This window comes from Erinaceus europaeus, unplaced genomic scaffold, assembly GCF_950295315.1.
Source record: "Erinaceus europaeus unplaced genomic scaffold, mEriEur2.1 scaffold_314, whole genome shotgun sequence".
Classification (NCBI taxonomy): domain Eukaryota; kingdom Metazoa; phylum Chordata; class Mammalia; order Eulipotyphla; family Erinaceidae; genus Erinaceus; species Erinaceus europaeus.
This window is the reverse complement of record NW_026647818.1, coordinates 58,262-85,233: the sequence shown is the minus strand read 5'-3', so window position 1 is coordinate 85,233 and position 26,972 is coordinate 58,262. Positions and strand designations below refer to the sequence as shown.

General features: G+C 42.7%; 1 protein-coding gene across 9 annotated transcripts in view; it reads left to right on the top strand.

Annotated features, from left to right (window-relative positions):
• The window catches only part of LOC103115865 (histone-lysine N-methyltransferase EHMT1), a 130,960-nt gene that overhangs the window by 46,378 nt on the left and 57,610 nt on the right, over positions 1-26,972 (top strand). For all 9 annotated transcript variants that reach the window (XM_060184415.1, XM_060184418.1, XM_060184419.1 and 6 more), the window contains one exon: positions 12,880-12,943. In XM_060184415.1, the coding sequence (XP_060040398.1) occupies positions 12,880-12,943 (64 nt within the window). The remainder of the gene's footprint in view (positions 1-12,879; positions 12,944-26,972) is intronic.

Below are 26,972 nucleotides of genomic sequence, written 5' to 3'. Positions count from 1 at the left end.
TGTGTGGGGGGATTAAACTTGGGACTTTGAAACCTCAGGTTTGAGAATCTTTTTGCATAACTATTATGCTGCAATCTACCCCCCCATGCTATTTTAAAAATAATGAGCTTTATCCCATTAAGGAAAGATAGAAACAGGCGGGGGGGCGGTGGGGGGGTATGAATCAAGGAATTACAGAAGCCATACCATACCTTCCACCAAAATAAAGTATTTTGATCCAGGAGGTAGTAGACCTGGGTTCAAGCCCCTGGCTCCCCACCTGCAGAGGGAAATGAGTAGTGAAAACAGTGAGTAGTGAAACAGTACTTGCTGCAGGTATCTTTCTCTTTCCCTCTCTGTCTCCCTCTTGATTTCTGTCTGTCTGTCAAATAAAGCTAATTTAAAAAATAAAAAATAAAAGAATGTTGGTCCATACTCCCAGAAGGATAAATAATAAGTTTACAATGGAGGGGGTGGGACATGAAACTATATGGAGTTATACCCCTGTTGTCTTACAATCTTGTTAGTCACTATTAAACCACTAATTAAAAAAAAAAAAAAGCTGATCACCATTGCATATTTAGAGCTGCCATTAAGAATGATAAGAAACACACTACCTGAGTTCAGGGTTTTTTGTTTATTTATTTATTTTTACTAATTTAATTTTTACCAGAGCAATGCTCTACTCTGGCTTGAATTGGTACCTGGGATTGAACCCTAGACTTGGAAGCCTCAGACATGAAAGTCTTTTGATAACCATATGCTGTCTTCAGTATATTTAGGAAGTGCCATTTTGCCATCATGTGGTTGGATTTCATCTGATTTTCTTAACAATCTCAAAGATGATGGTTAGAGGCTAGGCGTTGCCATTTTTAGACAAACTTTAGTGTGAGGGACGTGTAAATTTGTCCTTTCTACTAGAAATAAGCTACATTTTCACTGTTTTGCCAGATATGTAACTAACACCTCAGTATACAGGAGTCAAAATCCCAGCTGTATTCACCCTAAAGCTCCAGGATTTTGATTACTGTTTTTGCAGTATCTGCACTATACATCCTAAAGATTCCCCCTCCCCCTTTAAACAGTTGATCTTCCTATAGTTGGGTGTAACATACTGTGGATAGAAAATCAGTACATAATTGTGTCTACTTAAATTCCTTTATTATGTGGTAGTTTAAAAGATCATTGATTTTCTGTGTGTTCTTTGTTCCCTTTGTTAGAAATAAATCTTCCTGTTTACCCCTAGGACAGACTTGGGAAACGAAGAAAGGTTGGTCTACCATGTTGGCTGTTTCAGCTTGAGACAAGTATTTATTCCCTAAAAATCTTTTCCCCAGTTTCTTTATTGACTGGGTACTTTCTCATCCAGAGATCTAGCAATAGGAAAATAATATTTTTAAACATATCCTTTATATATTGAATAAGTACTGTGAAAATGAAATAGTTTTCACTTCTTATACCTTCTTGTCCAGGACACCACTCTATTTCCTGTCCCCCAAGCCTTAGCCTTGGGGCAAGTCTGTGATAGTTTGACCAACCAAATTTTGCTTGAATTTATATGAATATGAAGGTCTTTGGGGGACATTTTGGATAATTTGACCTCCAAGACTAGAATTCGAATGACTACAAGGTATAATAAGTGTGTGTTTAAAGCAGATAGTAATAATTTTTTTAAATTACCATTATTATTAGAGACAGCCAGAAATCAAGAAGGAAGGGGCAGATAGAGAAGGAAAAAGACAAGAGAGAAAGACCTGCAGACCTGCTTCACCACTCATGAAGCTTTCCTCTGACAGGTGAGGACTGGGGGCATGAACCTGGGTCCTTGCACATTATAACATGTGCGTTCAACCAGGTGTGCCACCACTCAGCCCGCAAGTATATAAAGTCTTAATGCTATTAAAATAATATATAAACCATCTTCCTTAAAAGTGATCATTAGGCAGATCTTACAAGTTAAAACTTTTTTTAAAAAACCAAAGCACCTGCTTAGCTTTGACTTATAGTGGTACTGGAGATTGAACCTAGGACTTTTGGCACCTCATGCATGAAAGGCTTTTTGCTTAACCATTGTGCTGTCTCCCAAGTCTGAGTTAAAAAATGGGTTTTTTTGTTTGTTGTTGTTGTTGTTTATTGTTTTTTGCTGTTCTTAATGTCATCCTTTCTGTCAGGAAGATGGCTTATTATTTGTGGTAGAAAATTTATGATGTTTATGCCTACCAGACTTCTCTGGACAGACAACCCCACCAGTGTGTCCTGGAGCCCCACTTCCCCAGAGCCCCACTTCCCCAAAGCCCCATAGCACTAGGGAAAGGGAGAGACAGGCTGGGAGTATGGATCAACTGTTGGTATGCTTCTAAATTCTGCTTATAAGACCTTCTGTTTTGATCATCACATTAGGTTCACTTGTATTACTTACCATGTGTTCTATTTACATAATCACTGTTTTACCTGGGTCCCGCCCTGCCTGCAGGGTATTGGTTTAATCCCCACTGGTTAGATGGAAGCTTTCTATGTTCTTTTTGTGCTCTTTTTTTGCTCTGCCCCCTCTCCTAGTCATTTCCTTTCGCTTGCCACTTCCGGTGAAGAGATGCATAAAAGGCGATGTATCTGATTAATAAATGAGGTACTGCTTCCCAGCTCAGCCATGAGTCCCTGGTCGTCTGTCTCCCGTCCTTGAAGTTAGAACGGCAAATGGTGCTCTGAACTGGGACCAGAAATGCTCTTCAAGTTAGAGTAGTCCTTCTCCGCGGGAAACATGCGAGAGGGAGTCCAGAAAGTCCCAGGGGAAATCTCCGTGCATCTTCCAAGCTCTACAATCACGGTCATAAGAAACCAAAGTTCTTGGTCAGGGAACCAAAGTGTGGCCCAGAGCAAAATGTTCCAGAGACAGAGAAACTGTCTCATGAAGAAAGAGTAGAGGCTTTGGGAAACCTCTTCATGGTGGATGGGTAGCCAAGCTTACTTATCTGGGGGATAGGTGGGTTAGGTCCCACGTTGGTTGGGCACCATATGCCAGTCCCTGTTCCGGCACTATTTGCCTGTCTGACTTCGAGGGAAGGAGACAGACGACCAGGGACTCATGGCTGATCTGGGAAGCAGTATCTCGTTTATTAATAAGATACATCGCCTTGTATGCATCTCTTCACCGGAAGTGGCAAGCGAAAGGAAATGACTAGGAGAGGGGGCAGAGCAAAAAAAGAGCAGAAAAGAACATAGAAAGTTTCCATCTAACCAGTGGGGATTAAACCAATACTCTGCAGGCAGGGTGGGACCCAGGTAAAACAGTGATTATGTAAATAGACCACATGGTAAGTAATACAAATGAACCTAATGTGATGATCAAAACAGAAGGTCTTATAAGCAGAATTTAGAAGCATACCAACAATCAACCTGTCAACACCCATGTTCATCCGGGAAGCAGTTACAGAAGCCAGACCTTCAACCTTCTGCATCCCACAGTGATCTTGGGTCCATACTCCCAGAGGGTTAAAGAGTAGGAAAGCTATCAGGGGAGGGGTTGGTATATGGAGTTCTGGTGGTGGGAATTGTGTGAAGCTGTATCCTTCTTATCCTATGGTTTTGTCAATATTTTCTTTTTATAAATAAAAAAAAATTTTTTTTAAGAGAACATTTATGATGTTTAAGCTGTAATAAGTGGCATACTTGGAGGCTAGGCAGTTAGCGCAGCGGGATAAGTGCACATGGCATGAAGTACAAGGACTGGTGTAAGGATCCCAGTTCGAGCCCCCCGGCTCCCCACCTGGAGTGAAGCAGGTCTGCAGATGTCTATCCCCCCCCCCTTCCTCTCTCCATTTCTCTCTGTCCTATCCAACAATAACAACAGTGGTAACAAAATGAAAAAAATGGCCTCCAGGGGCAGTGGATTTGTAGTGCAGGCACCAAGCTCCAGCAACAATCCTGGAGGCAAAAAAAAAAAAAAAGTGACATACTGAGTAGTTTTGCTACCCCAGGGTAGTTTTGTATTTTGAACATTTGGGTTGAAACCTGGGAAGAACTAGAGTTTTGAAAGGGAACTGAATTATTCTGGCTTTGTAGGGTAACTCAGGGAGCTGAGTGAATCATTTGTTATAGGCTGGTGGGTAGTCCAGCAGAAACCATGCCCCACTGTTCTCACTAGATGCCCTTCTGCCACCAGGTACCTGATTTCTAAGTATGTCCATGAGCTTTCATCCTAATTTACTCCAAATTACATTATGGGAGAGTAACATGTAAGTGTTTGCCAGTTTTAAATCCTGTAGGTTAAGGTCTGTCTCTACAGTCCAGTAGGCACTCTAGGATGCTAGCCAGCAGTACAGGTATGTGGGGACCCAATGCCTAATACTGCTGTGTGAGGTGGAGGGGATGGTGTGGTAACCAGGCAGAAGTATGCTTCATCTGGAAATGTGGTTTAATTAATTATTATTATTTTTACCAGGGCACTGCTCAGCTCTGGCTTATAGTGGTGGTTGTACAGATTGAATTTGGGCCTTTGGAGTCTCAGGCATTAGAGTCTCTTTGCATGACCGTTATGCTGTCTCCTCTTCCCCCAGCCCCCTTGGAAATGTGGCTTTGTCGATAAACTAAATAGTGGCTTTTGTACTGTATTAAATATTAATTATAATTACTAAAATCCTAAGAGATTGATGATTAAGGCTAAGAAAATGAGCATGTTTGTTGGTGGTGGGGAATAGATGTAACCATCTCCAGTTAGCAAATAAGCAAGGCCCCCCAATGGATGCCCTCAGTGCAGAACGGCTACACCGGCTACACCAGGGAGCCTGTCCTGATGGTTGGCTGTTTTGCTTGTTTCTTCCACAGGCCTGGAGTCCATGCACACAGGGCCGTAGAAGCCAGGCACACTGGGGCTGGGTGGGAGGGTGCTGTGCTTTCTCCATTGGCTACCAGAGTACCTGGCACATCTTTAATTGACTGGCAGCTCAGTTTGTTGCACGTCCTGTAGATCAAGTTCCTTCAGAGTAGGATGTCAGCTGTGTGGCAAGAGGCGTGGGAGCTTGAATGTGACATTCCTGTCTCAGTCAGCTGAATACCAACCTTCCTGGTCCCTGTGCATATGTGTAGTGACCCTGAAGGACAAGGAGAAGCGCTTTCCTGTACACAAACACACACAATACCCTGGAAAATGGTAACCATTTTTTTTTTTTTGCCTTCAGGGCTATCACTGGGGCTTGATGCCTGCACTACGAATCCACTGCTCCTGGAGGCTATTTTTTTCCCCTTTGTTGCCCTTGTTGTTTATTGTTGTTGTTGCTGTTGGATAGGACAGAAAGAAATCGAGAGAGATGGGGAAGACGGGGAGAAAAAGATAGACACACCTGCAGACCCGCTTCACCGCCTGTGAAGCGGCCCCCCTGCAGGTGGGGAGCTGGAGGCTCTAACTGGGATCTTTATGTTAGTCCTTGCACTTTGCGCCATGTGTGCTTGCACTGCACCACCACCCAGCTGCGCCCCCCCCACCCCATTCTTTATCCTTTATTAGGACCAGGGTACACACCAGGCTAACTATTTTTTCCTTATCTGTGAACTTGGGGCCTCAGCTAGAACGCTCAAACACATGGTGGGACTCTTGAGACTGTCATCCCCACCTCTGATGCTTGAGGCTGGTTACACAATCTGTTTACTGCCCAGAATGTCCACAGGCGGTCTTTTCTTGTTCTGGACTCAAGAGACATCATGACTGGGCAGCTAAGATCTGGCCTCACATCCTGCAGTGCCTGACCCAGATGCTGGTATGGTAGTAAGCTGCTCAGTAGAAGGGACAAGAATTCACCTATCCCAGAGGAGAGTCCACTCCTGCCAGAAGATACGTATCTACAAATGTTGGCTGGGCAAAACCTGAGCCCCTTGAAGAGTGTTAGATCAAGGGGCCAGAAAGCTTTTGTCTTTCTTTGCAGAGGCCATTTAAGGGTTAAGTAGCAGATGGAAAGAGGGAATCTGCTCTGATATTTCAAAATCCCTTAAATGTAATTTCTAGAGCTGCTTTGGATATTAATTGTGTTTTCCAAATTTAGGAGCTCTTTTTTTCGGCCAAGGAGAAAAACAAAAAGACAAAAGAGGGAAAGGAAATCTATCAGATATTGAAAGGATTCATTCATTTTCTCCCCACCCCGTTAGATAATTAGCCAGTATAATTAGTCTGTGGAAAATGGTTTAAAATTAGGGGGTGGACAGATAGTGCTGTACATCTCAAGTGTCCTGGACTGAAGTGCATTCCATCTCTGCAAAACTCTGTTCTGCAAAGTCCTGTTCTGGTGTTTAGACTCTCGGGAGAAGACTCACTGTTTAGATCCCTAGACTTTTCTCCAACAGAGCGAGTAGGTGCTATGTGGGCTCTTGTGCTTTTTCCCTACCTCTTTGTGTAGGTGGCAGAGCAGCAGTGGGCCCTGTGCCCACAGGAGAGGCACCAGTCAGTGCCTGTTCTCACTGACGTGGAGAGCTGTAGCAAGCTGTCAGTTTAGTGAGCATGCTCTTACCATGAGCCTCTGTGTTCAGAGAGCTTTTCTTTTCTCCCATCATCTTGCCGTTGTTTAGTGTTTTTGCAGCTCAGGCAGATGTTATGGCCAAGCTAACATAAACCCTCACAACATAAGCACAGGCTTAGGGACCAGCTCCAAGTGACAGGGTTCCTTCCTTCCATCTCCACCTGTCCTTGGCTCAGTAGCCTGCACACTGCTCTACCATTTGCAACTACACCTCCCAGTGATTCTTTCTCACTATGTAGGACAGTTCTTTGTAAATGGCCAGCTCTCTCACTGTTAGGGAGCAGAGCCTCCAAGTGAGGATTCCTTGAGGCTTTCCAGGCTTGTCAGGCCTGAGAGCACAGAGAGCTGCTCAGAAAACAACTGCCTCAGAAAGGTCTATGTAAGTTGTATACCTGGCTATTTCAGCTTTTGGCTGTTGCGAATTTCAGTGTGATCCTGTGAGTCCCTGAACCCATCTCCTGCACCTCTCATCCATGTGGGCTCCTCTTTGAGCCTAACTTACTTGGTCTGTGTTCACAAGCCTTGGGCTTGACATTGGTGGTTGGCCACTGTTTGAATTATGAATATGCTCTTACAGGTTTATCGCTGAATAATTTTCATTTTATTTTATTATTTTTTGCCTCCAGGGTTATCATTGGGGCTCGGTGCCTGCACTTCAAATCCACTGCTCCGGGTGGCCATTTTTATTGGATAAGACAGAGAGAAATCGAGAGGAGAAGGGGAGAGAAAGACACTTGCAGACTTGCTTCGCTTCACCATCTGTGAATTGAGCCCCCTGCAGGTGGGGAGCCGGGGGCTCAAACCAGGATCCTTGTGCAGGTCCTTGTGCTTTGTACTATGTGCACTTAACCTGATGTGCCACTGCCCGGCCCCTATTGAATATTTTTAATACAGATTGTCCAAAATATATCTAACCTTTGTAGTTAGTCTTTGAATTTTAGGATTCTTCTAAGGAGTCTTTTTTTTGGGGGGAGGGGCTGTGAAGTTTCTCTCAATAATCATTGTTTCTTGGGGAGGATGTCCTGAGAACCCTGTAACTTCTTCCACAGCTCCTCATCCCTGTGCTAAAGGCTGCACTTCTCAGGTGTCTAAAGTGCTGAAGAAGAGATACATGGGAGCAAGCAGCTGTACACCAAACTTGCTTTGAAGCTTCTCCTTATAATTTTCCCACAGAATCTTAGCCATAGATAGAAACAGTCTTTAGAAACATTTACAACCAGTTATGAGTAGCTGCTACAGTGAGGGCTGCATAATGGAAATTGGTTTTATGAGGATGTTTGAAGACACTAGAGTAAAAAATTTTAAATTCCTTCAGCCTTTCTCTGTATTGTGTCTTCTCCATAGCCTGCTCTCTTATAGAGGTGTTTCATTAATAATTATCTTACCTCTCTCTCTTTTTAAGATTCACTTACTGATGAGAGAGAGAGAGAGAAGCAGAGTATACTCTGGCATATGTGGTGCTTTGGACCAAATTTGAGACCCCGGGAGCTGGGTGGTAGTGCAGTGGGTTAAGCGCACATGGCACAAAGCGCAAGGACTGGCATAAGGATCCCGGTTCGAGCCCCTGGCTCCCCCCCTGCAAGGGAGTCACTTCACAGGTGGTGAAGCAGGTCTGTAGGTGTCTATCTTTCTCTCCTCCTCTCTGTCTTCCCCTCCGCTCTCCATTTTTCTCTGCCCTATCCAACAAGGATGATGTCAACAACAATAGCTACAACAACAATAAAAACAAGAGCAACAAAAAGGAAATAAATAAATATTTAAAAAAAAAGAAAATAGAGTATTTGTAGAAGGAAAATCATATATAATAAAGAATATTCAACTTAAAAAAACAAAAAACCAAATTTGAGACCTCATGTTTGCAAAGCTAGTGGTTTAGCCACTATACAACCTCTTAGCTGCTCTTTTACTTCTTAGAAGTATAATTTCACAAGGCAAAGAATACTGTCACCTTTTCAAGCTGACATTTCGGAATTATAGAAATCACAGTCCTCTGCTGATTCTCAGACACGGTGCAGCAATACCAAATTCAGCAAATAAAAATGCAGTGGATGCCCAATTACATTTGCAGTCCTTCTTCCCTACTTTGACTGTAAATGACTAGAATTTCTGTGGACTACAAGTATGAGTGGGTGCCCAGTTGATGCTGCCCTGGTTACAGGATATGCACTTGACCTTAGGAGTCCACAGGGCTCAGAGGTAGTTCCACTTCCAGGAACACATTTCCCTGGTGGGTTTATGTGCACATCTGAACCTGCCAATTGATATTTAAGGCAGAACTTGATGGACCGCCAAGTTTGCCTCCTTATTCCTCTAGCCATGTCAGAGCCTCCAACAATACAGGTTCCTTGCTATCTGGAAGCAGAATATTCCACTGGAGGCTTTCATAAGGAAGTGACTGGTTGGTGTAAAGTGAAGAAGCCACTGATTTACTTTGGGAAAGTTGGCCATTCTCAGAGTCTTCCCGCCCCCCCCCCCCCAAATAATAATTACCTATCAGATTAACACTAAATGGACACAAAGCTGCACATTCAGTGCAGACACTTCATTTTGGAAGGGACTGCCAAAGCCAGCTGTGGCACACCAGATGCATGCAGAGCTGGCCTCCATTGTTTTCTAATATCAGGGCACTGCTCAGCTCAGGCTTATAGTGGTCCTGGGTGAACCTAGGACTTCAGAGCCTCGGGCATGAGAATCTTGTTGCGTAACCATTATGCTGTCTCTCCTCTCCCTAGCCTTCATTGTTTTGTACACCTTTCCCAATGAGTTTACTGTCATGTGCTGACATATGCTGACTCATCATATACTGAACAGAACCTCAGCCTTAGCACTAACTGGGGCTTCATCATAGGCTCTGGAGTCTTAAGAACTGTTGGAGGGCATGTTCCAGTGAAATCCTGGATCTTGTCACTGTCAAATGGTGATAGTGGGACCAGAGGCAGGCCTGAACCTGTTGTGGGCATTGGAGGAGCCAGGGCAGAAAAAACACTCTTTCCTGCTGGCCTGGTGGGAAGAAAGTGAAGGATAAACACCTTGACCAGGAGTTAGGATTCTGAGAGTTTCCTGTGGGCATCAGTTCTATCTAAGAAACAAGAATATTTCGGACAGTACTTTGTTTTTGTCATATTTAAGAAGACCTGATTCTCCACAAAGTCCCAGGTTCAATCCCCTACACCACCATAAGCCAGAGGTGAGCAGTGCTTTGGTTAAAAAAAAAAAAAAAAAAAAGAGGAAACCAGTGCCTCTGCCCTACCTCATACCTCACACCCTCCTTTCAGGTTGCAGGTTCATCCATGTGTCCAGAGCTCTCTCAACTCTTTGCTTTACCCTCCTTATCTTTTTTTGTGTTTAAAATACTCTGGGTAAAAGAAGCTCTAGATTCATTGGGAATTTCTCTTCTCAGTTTGGGTTTGGAAATTAGTTAAGATGGCTACTGCTGAATCTTAAGTTTAAGCAAAAGTGCTGAAGGTAAAGAGAAAATAGCTTGGGAGGAGCTCTTTGTTTAGAATTGTCATTAAACTTAACTTTTGAAGAGAGTAAGGATACAGAACCCTGCTTCATCTTACGCAGTGGCCTCAAGGCATGTGCTCTGTCTACCACTGAGCCACCCCTCCAACCCCAGAAGGTTTTGTTTAAGATTGAGAGGGTAAAGACTGGGGGATAGAAATTGAAAGAGATACAGCATCAGCACTTCCTTCAGTGTGGTGAGGGCTTGCTCAAACCTGGGTGGATCTTTGGCAAAGCAGCACACTATCCAAGTGAGCTGTTTTGTCAGCTTGGAATTGTTTTTAAGATCTATTCGTTGTGAAACACAGAGCATGTCAGTGCTTAGACACCACCACTTGGTGGTAAGATGCTGGAGACAAGTCAAGGCCTCACGTTTGAACCTAATACCTCATACTAGCAAGTGATAGATATGCTCTACCATCTGAGCAGTGTCCCTAGTCCTAGAATTGGTTGGTTGGTTGGTTGGTTGGTTGGTTGGTTTTGGTGGAGCTAGGGCCTTGTGCATGAACATTTTTACCATTCCCAGTCTGTTTTCATTCAAATGTGGGGTGAGGGAGACAATGATACACAGCCGAGCACAGGAGCTTCCCATATGGTGTTGGGCCTCACATTAGCCTTAGCTTAGTTTGTGCCTTATCTGGTGAGCTTATTGCAGACCAGGTTGTCATTGTAAACACTTTTGAGTGGAGAGAACTAAAACCAGTGCTGGGATCAGAATGAGAACATGCATGTGTTCTATTGGCCATTGGGGTGTCTCTGGCACCCCCACCCCATGGAGCCTCAGGCTCTCTGGCCCTCTTATCCCAAGGATGGTTAGCACTGCCACAAGATGTGAGAGATGAGGAACAGAAGAAGGAGCTGTCTGGGGGAGGATTCTGTTTCTCAGTTGTCCAGCTTTCCTGCAGCCTCTTCCCTGCCCCATTCATATCAGCTGTTACTTAGACCAGGTAACTGCCAGGTAGGGATGGATGTCTTTTGGCTTTGGCTCTTCTGTTTGCCCAGGGCCTAGCATGTTGCTTAGTGCTTGCTGTGGGTTTCTTGAATGCTAGAATGCTTTTGAATAGATGGGAACAACGCAGCCGATAATTCTGGAATTACATGATAGTGTGTTACATAATGTTCTTAAAAGAGACTTTTCTGGGGGAGGAGGGGAGTCATGAAGCTTAATTTTCGTGGGTGGGGTGTGTGGCTGATATAGGTGTGTTTGTGAGCACCCTGGAAAGTGGGATTCAGCCTGCGTTGCCCAGCCGTGGGCTTTCCCAGGGTAGCTGTGGAGCCCAGTAGTCCTGAAGTTTCTGGGTAGGCTTGGGGCCCCTGGTGTAGACAGTGCTCCAAGACCCATTCACACTCTTTTTTTTTTTTTTAATTTATTTTTATTTTATTTTATTTATTCCCTTTTGTTGCCCTTGTTGTTTTATTGTTGTAGTTATTATTATTGTTGTTGTCGTCGTTGTTGGATAGGACAGAGAGAAATGGAGAGAGGAGGGGAAGACAGAGAGGAGGAGAGAAAGACAGACACCTGCAGACCTGCTTCACCGCCTGTGAAGTGACTCCCCTGCAGATGGGGAGCCCGGGCTCGAACCGGGATCCTTATGCCGGTCCTTGTGCTTTGTGCCACCTGCGCTTAACCCGCAGCGCTACAGCCCGACTCCCCCATTCACACTCTTAAAGGCTGTCTGGAGCCCAGGGGGGTTCTTGTTGACATGAACTGTATTGGTACTTGCCGAAAAATAAAAAACTGAAGTTTATAAATACCACTTGTTTAAAATCAGTGAAAATAAACATGTAACATATTATGCACACATTAAGATGAAGTTCTGTGAAAAGAGCTCTTTTTTGAAGCCAATCCTTAAATGGTGACATTGAGTTCTTTACATGACTGGCAGTGATGTCACGCTGGCTTTGCAGGTGGCTTCTGCATTCAGTCATGTGTAGTTTGATTGAAACTCTTGAAGAAAGCTGCCCTCACATAGACTTGTGTCTTTGAATACCTTCAGATCATTTCAGATGTTTTGCTTTGAGAGTTCACCACAACAATTCTTTCTGACTATGGAACTGTACTTGGGGGGGGGGGGGGCAGAAGGGAGTCCAGGAACTGCTGCTCTTGATAGCAGTGAGTTTGAGGTTCATTTGGAGTCTTATGAGCCAATCCTTCAGTTCTTTCCATTCGAAACTTCTGGAACATGTTCCAGAAGTTAAATATTACAGGAATTGTGTCCTGGAATTGTCTGCATCATCTGGCCCCAGTGTGGGCAGGCTCCTGATTTGACTCCCTGCACCAGCCGCCTCCTCCCCTGCTCCCACCAAGGCCACATGGCAGCAGCTGCTTCTGGAGTGAGAGCCTAGATAGTGAGTTTGCTAATGTCCACTTCTGCAGCCTGACTCATGCCTTGTAACAGTCCCAAGTGGTCTTGTATAATCCATGGCTTCATATTAGTAGATTCAAATATTTAATGGTTCCAGGTGGTTTTTTTTTTTGTTTTGTTTTTTTCTTAAGTTTCTGGACTTAACCTATTTCTATAACTGTTACCTATGTAGGTTGCTGGACATTTGAAACACTTAGATGAATTATTTCCACATGTGCATGCACTATGAAAGTAATTGTAGCTTTTTAGTAACACAGCCAAAATATTGAAGGTTTCTGTGGGTAAGTAATACAGGAATATATTCCTAGTATATACTATTTACAAAAATGCTGATAATAGTTTTCTTTCTGAATGTCAGGAGGGTGTCTCAGCTACTGGCTTGAATATACCTTATCCATGCAGCCATCAGATAGTGAATTTTGTATGTAGGATTTGTTTTTGGTTCAGATATAGTACTTTTTTTTATGAACATCTTTAGCTGGGCCTGTGATAAATCCAGGTTAATGGTTCTTATTTCTCCTTATCAGGCAGTTCTGGCTAAGAGTGAGATGAAGCAGGATTGCTGCATGAAAACTGAGCTTCTGGCAGAAGGTAAGGTGCTGTGGCTCTGCTCGTGGGACCTCAGCCTCCCCAGGCTTCTGGTGCTCTTTGTTTCTACCTCGCTTTCCTGTGTACCTTCCAACCTTCCCATCCCCAAACAAAAATGCACACACACATTAATGATTTGCTAGCGGTGGGGCAGTACCTCATGTCCTGGTCTACAGGCATACCAGAGCCCAACAGGGTGTGGCCACGAGCTTGTTTTCATGTGCTTATTAGCCTTTTGTATATCTTCTCTGGAGAACTGTCAGTTTAGGTTCTTTGTGCACTTAAAAAAATGAAGCTACTGATTTTTATTGTTGAAATTTCAGGATATTGTAGATACATCACCAGAAATGTGATTACCCAGCATTTTCTCCCACTCTGTTACTTGTTTTCACTTTTGGATATTGGTGTTCTTTGAAACACAAAAGGTTTTAATTTGGGTGAATTTCAGTTTATACTTTTGAGAGTTACTTATGTTTTAAGTATGACAATTAACAAACCACTGCTCTGTGGAAGGTCATAAAGATTTGTACTTATATTTTCTTAGGGTGTTAATAGTTTTATCTCTTATAATTAGGACTTTGATCCATTTTGAGTTGACTTTCTTTTTAAATTTTTTATATTTATTTATTTCCTTTGTTGTTGCCCTTGTTACTTTATTGTTGTAGTTATTATTGATGTCATTGTTGGATAGGACAGAGAGAAATGGAGAGAGGAGAGAAAGACACCTGCAGACCTGCTTCACCGCTTGTGAAGCTACTCCCCTGCAGGTGGGAAGCCGGGGGCTTGAACCGGGATCCTTACTCCAGTCCTTGCACTTTGTGCCACATGCGCTTAACTAGCTGCGCTACTGCCCGACTCCCTTGAGTTGAGTTTCATATGTGGTATTCCTTTTGTTTATGCTATTCATGTTGCCCAGTTGTCTAAGAGCCATTGAAATCTTAGTCTTTTCTTACTGAACTGGCGTGGCATTTTTAAACTGTTCATTCTTTTTTTTTTTTTTTGTTAACCATAGCACTGTTCAACTCTGGCTTAATGGTGGTTCAAGGGATTGAACCTGGGACTATGTCATTGTTGGATAGGACAAAGAGAAATGCAGAGAGGAGGGGAAGATGGAGAAGGGGAGAGAAAGATAGACACCTGAGGACCTGCTTCACCGCCTGTGAAGCGACTCCCCTGCAGGTGGGGAGCCAGGGGGTTGAACCGGGATCCTTCCGCCAGTCCTTGTGTAGACTGTTCATTCTATCCCAACTCAAAATATCTTCCATTATACCATTTCCCACAATCTTAATTAATAATTAATTAGTTAATTTTAATAAGAGCACTGCTCAGTTCTGTCTTATGGTGGTGCCAGGAGTTGAACCTGGACCCTTTGAGCCTCTGGCATGAACGCCTGTTGCAAAAACCACTCTGTAATCTTTCTAGTCCTTCTTATATCAGAGCACTGCTATACCATATATGGTGTACAGTTCTGGAAATCATGTTCAAGCCTTGTGCTCTGCCCATTGGACCACCTCTCTTCTCTGGCCAAAGTCTATTGATTACTGTTGAAGTGGGGAATGTTTGGATTCCAACTTTATTTTTATTTTCCAAGACTGTTGCCTATTATGGGTCCTTTGGATTTCCACATGAATTTGAAGAATAACTTGTCAATTAATTTCTGCAGGTAATCCAGCTAGAATTTTATGTGTACCATGTTGAATTTGGAGCTCAAATTAGAGAAATGTTGCTAGCTCAGTGGTACCAAGTCCATGAACATGGGGTGTTTTAGTTGTTTGTTCAGGTCTTTTTAAATTACTCTTAATAGTGAAACTTTTAAGGGGGTCGGGCGGTGGCGCAGTGGGTTAAGCGCACGTGGCGCAAAGCGCAGGGACCGGCATAAGGATCCCGGTTCGAGCCCCCGGCTCCCCACCTGCAGGGGAGTCGCTTCACAGGCGGTGAAGCAGGTCTGCAGGTGTCTATCTTTCTCTCCCCCCCTCTCTGTCTTCCCCTCCTCTCTCCATTTATCTCTGTCCTATCCAACAACAAAGCAACATCAACGATGGCAATAATAACCGCAACTAGGCTGCAACAACTAGGGCAACAAAAAGCGGAAAAATGGCCTCCAGGAGCGGTGGATTCATGGTGCAGGCACCGAGCCCAGCAATAGCCCTGGAGGAAAAAAAAAAAAAAAAAATAGTGAAACTTTTAATTTTTAGTATATGGGGGTTGCTGGACAGTGACACACCTCGTTGAGTATCCATCCACATTACCATGTACAAGTACATGGGTTTGAGCCCCTACTCCCCATTTGTAGGGGAAGAAGCTACATAACTGGTGAAGTAGTGGACAGGTCAGCAGGTGTCTCTTTCTCACATCCCCTTCCCCTATCAATTTCTCTCTGTCTTATCAAATAAAATAGAAAAAAAAGGGAGGTAATGCCCTTGGGAGCATTGGTTTCAGAGTGTCAGCACTAAGCCCCAGTAATAACCCTGGTGGCAATTAAAAAAAAACAAAGACATGACGAATCTTACGTTGTGTTTAAAGTATATTCCTAAATATTTTGGTGCTGTCTCAGATTGCTTTTAAATTGTTCATCATTTTCTCACTGGTGCTAGAAATGCAATTGGCTTTTGCTTATAGGTCTCATATCTTGTAATCATGGTTGTTGAGCTTACTGGTTCTAATGTTTTTTTTCTTTCTTTTTTTTTCTTTTCTTTTATTTATTTATTCCCTTTTATTGCCCTTGTTTTTTTTTATTGTTGTAGTTATTATTGTTGTTGTCGTTGTTGTTGGATAGGACAGAGAGAAACGGAGAGAGGAGGGGAAGACAGGGGGAGAGAAAGATAGACACCTGCAGACCTGCTTCACTGCCTGTGAAGCGACTCCCCTGCAGGTGGGGAGCCGGGGTTCGAACCGGGGTCCTTGTGCTTTGCGCCACCTGCGCTTAACCCGCTGCGCTACAGCCGACTCCCGTTTTTTTTCTTTCTAAGGGAATATATAAAGCCATGTCAACTACAGATAGTCATATTTTTTCCTTTCTGCCTACATATTCTCTTTCCTATTTTTTCTTTCTCGTTGCTCAGTTTAGATCTTTCAGAACAAAATTTGGTGACATGGGGGCCAGTAGAGTGCACATGCTGTAATGTGCAAGGACCCAGGTTCCCACCTGCCAAGGGAAAGCTTTACAAGTGGTGAAGCAGGGCAGTAGGTGTCTCTCTTTGCTTCCTATTTCCCCCTTCCCTCTCAATTTCTCTGTCTCTATCCAATAAATAAATATTTTTTAAAAACTTGGTGACATGTGAACAACTCATGGTTTGTCTCCTTGCTTCAGAATTTTCCAGCCTCTCTCCTATTAAATAAATCAGCATTATCCTTATATGAAAAGCAGGCAGACCTCACAAGAAAACTACAGACTTACCCGCCTATGAATATACATGAAAAAAGATTTTTATCAAAATAATAGAGTATGCCAGATCTAGCCAGAAAGGAGGACACAGGCTTTCATAATAAGGCTGAGCATGTTCCATTCAATTAAAAACAGTTTTAATGGGGTGCCACGAAATGAACACAGAATTTCATGCATGTGCAGCATTACTGAGAAATCTTTTCAGTCCAGTTTTCTATTGCCTTTTTAAAAGTTTTTTTTTTTTTATTATCTTTATTTACTGGATAGAGACAGCCAGAAATCAGGGAAGGGGGTGATAGAGAGGGAGAGACAGAGAGACACCTGCAACACAGCTTCATCACTTGCAAAGCATTCCTCCTGAGGTGGGGACTGGGGGCGGGGGTTTGAACCTGGATCCTTGTGCACAGTAACATGCGCGCTCAACCAGCTGTGCCACCACCCGACCTCTCAATCCAGTTTTCTTTTCTTTGTTTTTAAGAGAGAGAAGAACAGGGAGGGAGAGAAAGATATACTACAGCTCCCCAGTGCCATCTGTGGTATTCCCATGTGCTGGGCTTTATTGGGTGAGCTATCTCTCTTCTGGTTTAATTTGCTGTGTTTTTGTCATAAAAAGAGTGTTTGTCATAAAAGAGTTCATTTTGGGGCAGAGGGTAGATAGCATAATGGTTATACAGAGAGAATATCATGCCTGAGGCTCCAAAGTCCCAGGTTCAGTCTCCCTCACACCACCATAAGCCAGAGCTGAACAGTGCGCTGGTTAAAAAAAAAAAAAAAAAAGTGTTCATTTTTGTCAAGTACTTTGTCATGTGTGTCTGTTAAGATGTTTATATAGCGGTATGTGCTTGTTTTCTTAAAAAGTTAGTACTATCATTTTACTATTATTTTGGACCTTCATAGTCCTTATGATGGTGCTAGGGAACCTTTTTTCCATTAAGTACGTTTTTGATATTTATAATATCATTTGCAGGCCATCCAAAATTTTCCATTTAAAAATTAGCACTTAAGTGTTGCTATGAAAAAAAGCTCCAATTGCCTTGGCAGAGCCGGACCAAATGATGTGGGCCAGGTGCTCCTCACCCGTTCCAGTGTTTTGTTTGCACAATTATAGGAGATAGTCTGGAGTTTTCTTGTGAGGGCTGTCTGGTTTTTGTATTGGGATAATGCTGGCCTCATAGTTGAGAAGAAATCTATTTTCTGGAAGAGTTTGTGAAAAATTAACATTAATTATTCTCTGAATATTTGGTTAAATTTACCAGAAGATTCATTTGATCTTCGACTTTTCTTTGTGGTAAGGCCTTTGATTGCTAATTGAGTGTCTACATACAGAAAATCACATTGCTGTAGTTTGTTCAGAATGTCTGTTTCTTTTTCAGCCGGTTTTCTAGTTTTTAAACTTATTTTATTTTACTATTTATTGGATAGAGACAGGAGGAAGGGAGAAAAAGAGAGAAGGAGAGACCTACAGCACTGCTTCACAGTTCAGGAAGCTTTCCCCCTGCTGAGGGGACCTAGATCTTGCACCCAGGTCCTTGTGCATTGCGACATGTGTACTCAACCAGGTGTACCACCACCTAACCCCTTGAGTCAGTTTGGCAGTTTGTTTTAGGAATATGTATTTCTCCAGGGCTGGTAGTGATGGCTTTATTTCTCATCCTCATTTTAGTTAGTTGAATTTTTGCTTACTTATTCTTTTTAAAAATAAATTGTTGTTGTTGTTGTTACCACCACCAGCAGCAGCAGGCCTGTGCTCAGCTCTGGTTTATGATGATGCTGGGGATTGAGCTTGGGACCCTTGGGGCCTCTGGCATGAAAATCTATTGTGCTACTGATGGCATTATTTCCCTGGTCCTGCTCTCTTGTATTAGCTTTTCTGTTTTCAGATTTTTCTCTCTGCTTCCTCCAGTTTAAATAGTTTCCTGCCAGAACACAAAACGAACGAACACACACACACACATCCACCACCACCACCACCACCCCACACCCACCCACCCCCAGAAGTAGCATTTTTGACTAACAGAAAAGTATGAAGGACAAAGTGATAAAATTCTGGGGGATACTGTTTTTCTTATACTGTAAAACAAGTAAAGTTGTGATTCTTAATGTGGCTCTTGTTTATGCAAGGAAAAAAAAAAAGTTGGCCCTTGGCCAGATGTCCTGTGATGAATGCATTAAAGTGTTCTAGATCCTGGTTGATTTGGGTTTGTTTTTATTTTTTTTCACTTTCTATATCAACTGAGTTTCCCCCCCTTTAAACCAATCAGGTCTAATTACAACAGATGAGAAAAGTGGCTAATATATTGCAGGAAGCTCTTACTTTGATAACTTCTTGGAAACTGCAACTTTAAAGTAAAGGTATATAAGGAAGGCAGGCTTTGTTCCGTATTAGCCAGAATTGTTACTTTCCCATCAGCATTATGAAAAACCAATATTGACTGAAAGGGCATTTTTCAAAGACCCATTATACTTTAGACTTAATAGACAGTCATGTCTCAAAGATACATACCCTACCAGGGTAAAAATAATTGAAGTACTATTTGGAGATAGAGAATGAGCTATTAAATGTAAACGCGACTTAAAATATATAGCAGTTTATTTATTTATTTTACCAGAGCACTATTCAGCTCTGGTTTATGGTGGTGCATGGGATTGAACCTAGGACTTTGGATCCTCAGGCATGAGAGTCTCTTTGCAGAAACATTATGCTGTGTACCCTCCACCCAATATATAGTATTTCATTTCATTTTATTTTATATTTGTGTGTTGCCAGAGAAGGAACCCTGGGCCTTGCACATGCATAATACTGCTGAACTACTTACCCAACTCAATTATTTTCATTCTGTATTTTGAGAGAGAGAGAGACACCAAAGCAGCTCTTCATCATCTGTGGACCTGTGCCTGTTTTTCACATTCGGTGGTGTCTTCACTCATGTAGGATAAGGATGGATGCTTGGGCTTCACACATGGAGTGCATGTGCTCTACCTCTGAGCCACCTCCCAGGAAGAAGTATTTTAAATTCTTCCTCTTCCTTCTTTTTCATTGTGTTTTATTATTTTGATTTATTTTGGATAGAGGCAGAAGTTGAGAGGGAAAGGGGAATTAGAGAGATCTGAGACACTTGCAGCACTGCTTTACCATTTATGAAGCTTCCTTCTGCAGGTCCTTATGCATTATAATGTGTAATAATATACTGTACTCAACCAGGTGCACCACCACCCGGCCAGGCCAGGAAGTAGCATTTTAATTCAAAACAATGTTAGGAGCAGTCAGGACCTAAAGTTACCCATTGGCTAATTTGTTTATAATTTTATTAGTCCCTATCACTCATCACTCACTGAGTTGCCTTGTGGAGGTGCCTGAGCTTCCACTCAAGTCCTGCCACTGTATATTTGTTTATTATTTTTATTACCACCAGGGTTATCACTGGGGCTTTAGTGTCTGCACAACAAATCCACTACTCCTGGTGATTTTTTTTTTTTTTAAACTAAGAAGTATTGGCATTAGGTGTGATGAAGCAGTTAGAGCTTCTGACCTGTGAGCATGAGGTCCCAAGTTTGATTACCTGGCATTGTATATGCCAGAGTGATGCTCTGGTTCTCTCTTCCCCCTCTCCCCTGCCACCACCCATACTTAAATTTAAAAATAAGGTTGAAACACCTTGTAGCAAGTCTCATTTGTGCCTTTTAGTCTAATACAATTAAATTGCTGCAATCTATGATACTCTCAATGGGTCATCCATGTCTTTGGCCCAGGGATGCCCAATCCGTGTGGGACTTACTGGGGCTCCTGCTGTGGGTAATGCCTTGAGGGTTTGGAAGCTTGAGGCTATGATTCCTCCAATCTCTGTCATTGCTTTTTTTTTTTTTTTCTGTCATAGACCTGCACAACTTTCTTCACATGACTGGCAGCACGTAGGAGTTCCTGACTCAGTCAAGGTTGCAGTAGCTTTTCATTTGGAGTGAATGATGTCCTGCCGCCTGGAGTGAGAGTGTGCTCTCACCCTCACTATCTGTTTTTTTGCCTCCATTTTTATTTCTGGGGCTCCATGTCTGCACTATGAATCCACTGTTCCTGGAGGCCATTTTTTCCCGCTTTGTTACCCTTGTTGTTACCTTTGTTGTCATTATTATTATTGTTGTTGTCATTGCTGCTGTTGTTGGATAGGACAGAGAGAAATTGAAAGAGGAGGGGAGACAGAAAGGGGGGAGAGAAAGACACCTGCAGACCTGCTTCATGGCCCGTGAAGTGACCCCCCCCTGCAGGTGGGGAGCTGGGGGCTCGAACCGGGATCCTTCCACCAGTCCTTGCACTTTGCACCATGTGCACATAACCTGCTGCGCTACCGCTCAACCCCCCCCCCCCCATCTGCTTTCTTGTGTCTTCTTTGCAGAAGTTCTTCTGTCACACCTGTGACCCTAACTTAATTGCTATTTAACCAGCGTTTGTTAAATAGGACTGTTAAACATAGTGCCTAGTGGGAATTCAGACTGAATGACTTCTTTTTTTCCAGAACTATTTAGAAGCATCAGTCTAAAAACACATGGACATTAGATAATTCAGTAGACCTTGGATGAATGTCTCCTAAGCAGGCTAGGCACATGTGCACTCAGCCTGCAGGCCAAGTAGCACTGCCTTGTATGTCATCAGTTGCTACTGCTTTTCACGCTGCTGTGGTTTCTTATCTCTTGTCCTAGCACATCTTTTTTTTTTTTTTAAGGTGATTTTTTTTTTTTTTTTTGGTGAGTGAGATCAGAGTAGTGCTTGGTCATGGCATATACAGTGTGAGAATGAAACGTGGGGACTCAGGCTTTAAACCCTGCTGCTGGCCTCTCTTCTGGACGGTGCCTCAGCCCTGCACACCATACTTACTGTGGGGATCCCCTTTGTCTGTTGTTTAATAGGCATCAATTCAAATTTTCTTTTATTTCATATTCTGAAAGCAAATGTGAATAATATTGTTTAGCTGCTTGTTTGTGATATTCCTGCCTGCCTGCCTGCTTTTCTTGGATTTAAATGGCAGTTATAGTCTTTTCCCTTGCTTTTGGTATGGTCATTTCAGTATGATTTAAATAGGAACAAAGGAAGCCTTTGAGGTATGAGTGTAGGTCAGCAGTTGGGAGAACACCTGACATTGTGTCTGGATATCCTGGTAGATAGAAGGAAGGGAGAGGAATAACAGTGATATACACCTGGAGTCAGGTAGCAGGGACGGGGGGCTATTGTGACTGTCAGCCTGTGTTACATTGCTTTTTTGGTATGTAAATAATTTTTTACCAGTTTCAATCATTGCTTTCCCCCCACTGGAACAAACTGATTTTTATTAATGCTGTCATTAAAATTGAAAAGTTTGGCATAGTTTGTTCACTGGGTAACATGTTTAGAGATATGCAGGCCTTGGCTAGGGGATGAGAGAAAAATTCAAGGGTAAAAGCATGTTATGGTCAGTTCTCCCCATTTTAATTTTTACTCTTTTTTTTTTTTCCCTCCAGGATTATTGGTGGGGCTCAGTGCTTGCACTACGAATCCACTGCTCCTGGAGGCCATTTTTCCCATTTTGTTGCCATTGTTGTTACCCTTGTTGCTGTCATTATTTTTATTGTTGTCATTGCTATTGTTATTGGATAGGACAGAGAGGAGGGGAAGACAGGGAGAGAAAGACAGACACCTACAGACCTACTTCACCACCCATGAAGCAAAGCCCCCTGCAGGTGGGGAGCTGGGGACTCGAACTGGGATCCTTATACCACTCCCTGTGTTTTGCGCCATGTACGCTTAACCCGCTGAACTACTGCCCACTCCCTAATTTTTACTCTTAAAAAATTCCCCAGGGTGAGAGAGAGGGTAGAGACACAGAATTTGGTGGTCGGTGTGGTGTGGAACTATACACTGTAATTTTACAATCTTGTAATTCACTATTAATTACAAATAAAAATTAAAATGATTAAAAAAAAGGAAAGTTTGGAACCTTAAAGTGCCTTTAAGTCTGACTTTTAAAAAAATATTTATTTGTTTTATTATTTGTTCCTTTTGTTGTCGTTGTTGTTGTTGTTGTTGATGTCGTCATTGTTGGATAAGACAGAGAAATGGAGAGATGAGGGGAAGACAGAGGGGGAGAGTAAGATAGACACCTACAGACCTGCTTCATTTCCTGTGAAGCAGCAAACCCCCACCCCCCCGCAGATGGGGAGCCAGGGGCTTGAACTAGGATCCTTATACCGGTCCTTGCGCTTTTACTTACTTTTAATTTGTTGAGAGAGAGGTACCAGAGATACTGTTAATCACAGTGCTAAATAGCGAAACCCAGGGCCTCATACATACAAATCTTGCATCCTACATGTTCAGCCAACTACTTGGCTACAAATATCTTATAACTATAGCTTACATTATCCTAATAACAATCTTGGGGGGAAAAGGTAACACATTTAAAGTGTTTGCTCAGGAGCCAGGTGGTGGCACACCTGGTTGAGCACACATTAAAGTGTTTGCTAATAGAGACCTGACATTGGTGTACCCAGTAGAGTGCACACATTACTATGAATACCTGAAGCCTTATGTCCTCACCTGCACAAGCAGTGGATCAGTGTTGCAGGCATCTCTCTTTTTCTATATCTGTTAGAATGAAATAGAGTTCCAGTGGTGACACACCTGGTTGAGCACACATGTTAGAGTGTGCAAGTGCCTGCAGGGGGGAAACTTCACAAGTGATGAAGCAGGTCTGTACGTCTCCCTCCCTCCCATCCTTCCTTCCTTCCTTCCTATCTTTATTTGTTTATTGAATGGAGACAGCCAGAAATTGAGAAGATAGGGAGATAGAGAGGGAGAGAGACAGAGAGACATCTGCAGCACTGCTTCACCACTTGTAAAACTTCCCTCCTATAGGTGGGAACCAGATGGTCCTTGTTCGTTGTCACCATCTGGCCGCCTCTCTGCCTTCTGCCTCTCCCTTCCCCTCAGTTTCTGGCTATCTGTACCAATGAACAAGTAAAGATAAAAAATAAAAAGAAAGAATGAAATAGGGCAGGGTTAGGATGTCTAGCAGGAGTGGTGGAGTCATTTTGTAGCCATCAAGCCTCAGTGATAATCCTGGTGGCATAAGTAAGAAAATAAGTAAATAAATGTTAATATTGTTGTGTTCTTAGGCTAGTATTTCCTTTCATGCAAGATTTAAATGCATTTAGGAGACTTCTACAATAATTTGAGTAAGTTTCTTTGCCAGATAATCTTTGTGATTATATTTCAATATTTGATTATTTGTCATCCTTGTTAAATATGTGGTAGACAAAGTATTTTCTTTTATAAATTTATTGAAATTAAGGCTGATGAATTTAATAGAAAAAAATCAAAGTCCCATATTGCCTTTCATCAGGTCCTAAATTCACAGATTGTTCACCCCCATCCTGGTATCTCGATTGGTACCTAGTCTTCAGCTAGTGGCGCTAGCTAGGTCACTATCTTTCCAGCCTCAGATGCTGAAGTTGTATGTGGGGTTTGGGTGGTGGAGATGGCCTGTTGCATCAACCTCACTGTCTCACACCCCCACCCTATTCTCCTGGCCTCCCAGCCTTGCTGCTCAAACACACCTGTTTGCTTTTTTTTTTTTTTTTTAATGTGCAGTTATTTTCATTTAAAAACTCTGATTTTAAATTTGCTTTGATATTTTATTTGGTACCACAGAGAGAAATGGGGAAAGATAAGAGAGACACCTGCAGCACTGCTTCGCCACTCATGAAGCTTCCCTTCTGCAGGTGGGAATAGGTGCATGAACATGGGTCCTTGAGTATTGTTTTTTTTTATATTTATTTATTTATTCCTTTTTGGTGCCCTTGTTGTTCTATTGTTGTAGTTATTATTGATGTCATTGTTGGACAGAACAGAGAGAAATGGAGAGAGGAAGGGAAGACAGAGAGAGGGAGAGAAAGACACCTGTAGACCTGCTTCACCACCTGTGATGTGACTCCCCTGCAGGTGGGGAGCCGGAGGCTCAAACTGGGATCCTTGTGCCGGTCCTTGCGCTTTGTGCCACCTGTGCTTAACCCACTGCGCTACCGCCTGATTCCCAGTTCTTGAGTATTGTAACATGTGTGCCCAATCAGGTCCTACACTGCCCAGCCTAGTTTTCTTGTTGTTTGCAACCACAGCTATCGCTCAAACTCAATACCTGCATCATGAGTCCACTGCTCCTGGGAGCCATTTCCCCCCCTTTTATTTATTTACTTGCTTATTTATTTATGTATTATTTATAAAAAGGTAACATTGACTAAACCATAGGATAAGAGGGGTACAACTCCACAAATTCCTACCACCAGAACTCTGTATCCTATCCCCTCCCCTGATAGTTTTCCTATTCTTTAACAAGTTGATCCATAGTCCCAGCCTGTCTCTTTCTTTCCCTAGTGGGGAAGGGCTCTGGGGAAGCAGAGCTCCAGGACACATTGGTGGGGTTGTCTATCCAGGGAAGTATGATCGGCATCATGTTAGTATCTGGAACCCAGTAGTTGAAAAGAGAGTTAACATATAAAGCTAAACAAATTGTTGACCAATCATGGACTTAAAGGCTGGAATAGTGTAGATGAAGAGTTGGGGGGGGGGGTCTCCATTTTGTAGATAGCTAGTAGGCATATTTTAGTTATATTCCAAAGGGCTCGTGGCTATACTAGCTTCTTTTATTTTTCCTTTTTTCCCCTAAGCCTAAAATCTGATATGCAGGTGGATCCAAGTTATTGTCTGGGGAGATGATATCATGGCTGAAAAAAGGACCAGAAAGCTGGTTAATTATTTATTTGTATCTTAGAGGTGGGAGAGAGAGAGAGACAGAGAGACACCAGCATCTCTGCTTTACCAGATGGAGACTTGAACCCTACTCCTTGCACATGGTATTGTGTGCTCAACTGGCTGCCCAGTTTTTATTTATGAGTATTTTATTATACTCAACTTTATTGTTTAAGTTATGTACTATTAAATAAACTCATCTTTAAATGGGGCTTATAGTGAATTTTGGTATATGTCTACATTTTTTAACAGAAAGAATTTTTTAAAATATTTATTTATTTTCTTCCTTTTGTTGCCCTTGTTTTATTGTTGTAGTTATTATTGATGTTGTTGGATTGGAAAGAGAGGGGGAAGACAGAGGTGGGGAGAGAAAGATACACACCTGCAGTCCTGCTTCACCGCCTGTGAAGCGACTCCTCTGCAGGTGGGGACCCAGGTACTTGAACCAGGATCCTGATGCTGGTCCTTGTGCTTCACGCCACGTGCACTTAACCCGCTGCACCACCGCCCAACTCTCATATGTCTACATTTTGAGGATGTCCTTCCTTAAAAATTGTCATATGTTATTCCTAGTTAATCCCATTCTGTCCTCATGCAGCTACCAAGTATTGGCTGTCACTGTATATTGGGTACATATTTGTCTTTTTCTTTTTTTCATATTTGTCTGTTATGGATGCGAATAAAGCCCGTATTGGACTTCTTTTGCATATTATGTCTTGGAATTAGTCTCTGGTGTTGCCTATAACAGCAGCTTTTCTCTCCACTTTTGTTGTGTTTTTCACAAAATATTTGTGTCTATTTTTTTAATGTGCACACTTATTAACAATTCATTCAAGTCAATGTTACAGAAATAAGAAAAATAAAATAATAATAAACTAATCTTTGCCTTTTTACTAAATTATAATAGGGGTATATTTTTCTTTTTTTAAATTTAATTTTTATTTAAGAAAGGATAAATTAACAAAACCATAGGGTAGGAGGGGTACAGTTTCACACAATTCCCACCACCCAATCTCCATATCCCATCCCCTCCTCTCCCCTGATAGCTTTCCCACTCTCTATCCCTCTGGGAACATGGACCCAGGGTCATTGTGGGTTGCAGAAGGTGGAAGGTCTGGCTTCTGTAATTGCTTCCCCGCTGAACATGGACATTGATTGGTCAGTCCATACTCCCAGTCTGCCTCTCTCTTTCCCTAGTAGGGTGGGTCTCTGGGGAAGTGGAGCTCCAGGGCACATTGGTGGGGTCTTCAGTCCAGGGAAGCCTGGCCGGCATCGTGCTGGCATCTGGAACCTGGTGGCTGAAAAGAGAGTTAACATACAAAGCCAAACAAATCGTTGAGCAATCATGGACCCAAAGCTTGGAATAGTGGAGAGGAAGTGTTGGGGGGGGGGGGTGCTCACTGCAAACTCTAGTGTACTTCTGCTTTCAGGTATATATTTTGCACTTGTTTATGGATACGTGTGAACATATGCTCTCTCTCACAGACCCTGGTGTATATCTAGGTTTTGGGACTTTGTTAGAAAGTGATCCACCTGGGATGGAATTAGAGAATGCTATGAAAGGAAAGGTCTCACCCGAGTGATGAAGCTGAAGGGTTGTCATTCCACACCTGAAGTCTCTGGACACAGTCTGAGCTGAAGCATGTTGAGGTGGCAATCGTTGCGTTTATTAGGTTGCGATCGGCTGATGCAATATTATTTGATATGGATTGGGAGAAGCATGCGGGAAAGTGGGCCCTGTCCTAAGGTTCCAGGACTGGGAGAAATATAGGCTCTATAATGGAGATGTGAGGTTCCTGCTGTCTTCGAGTTCAAAAAACAATGGATAGTTAATGTTATCATCACATTATTTGGTAATTGGTTTAACTTTGAAAAGTCCT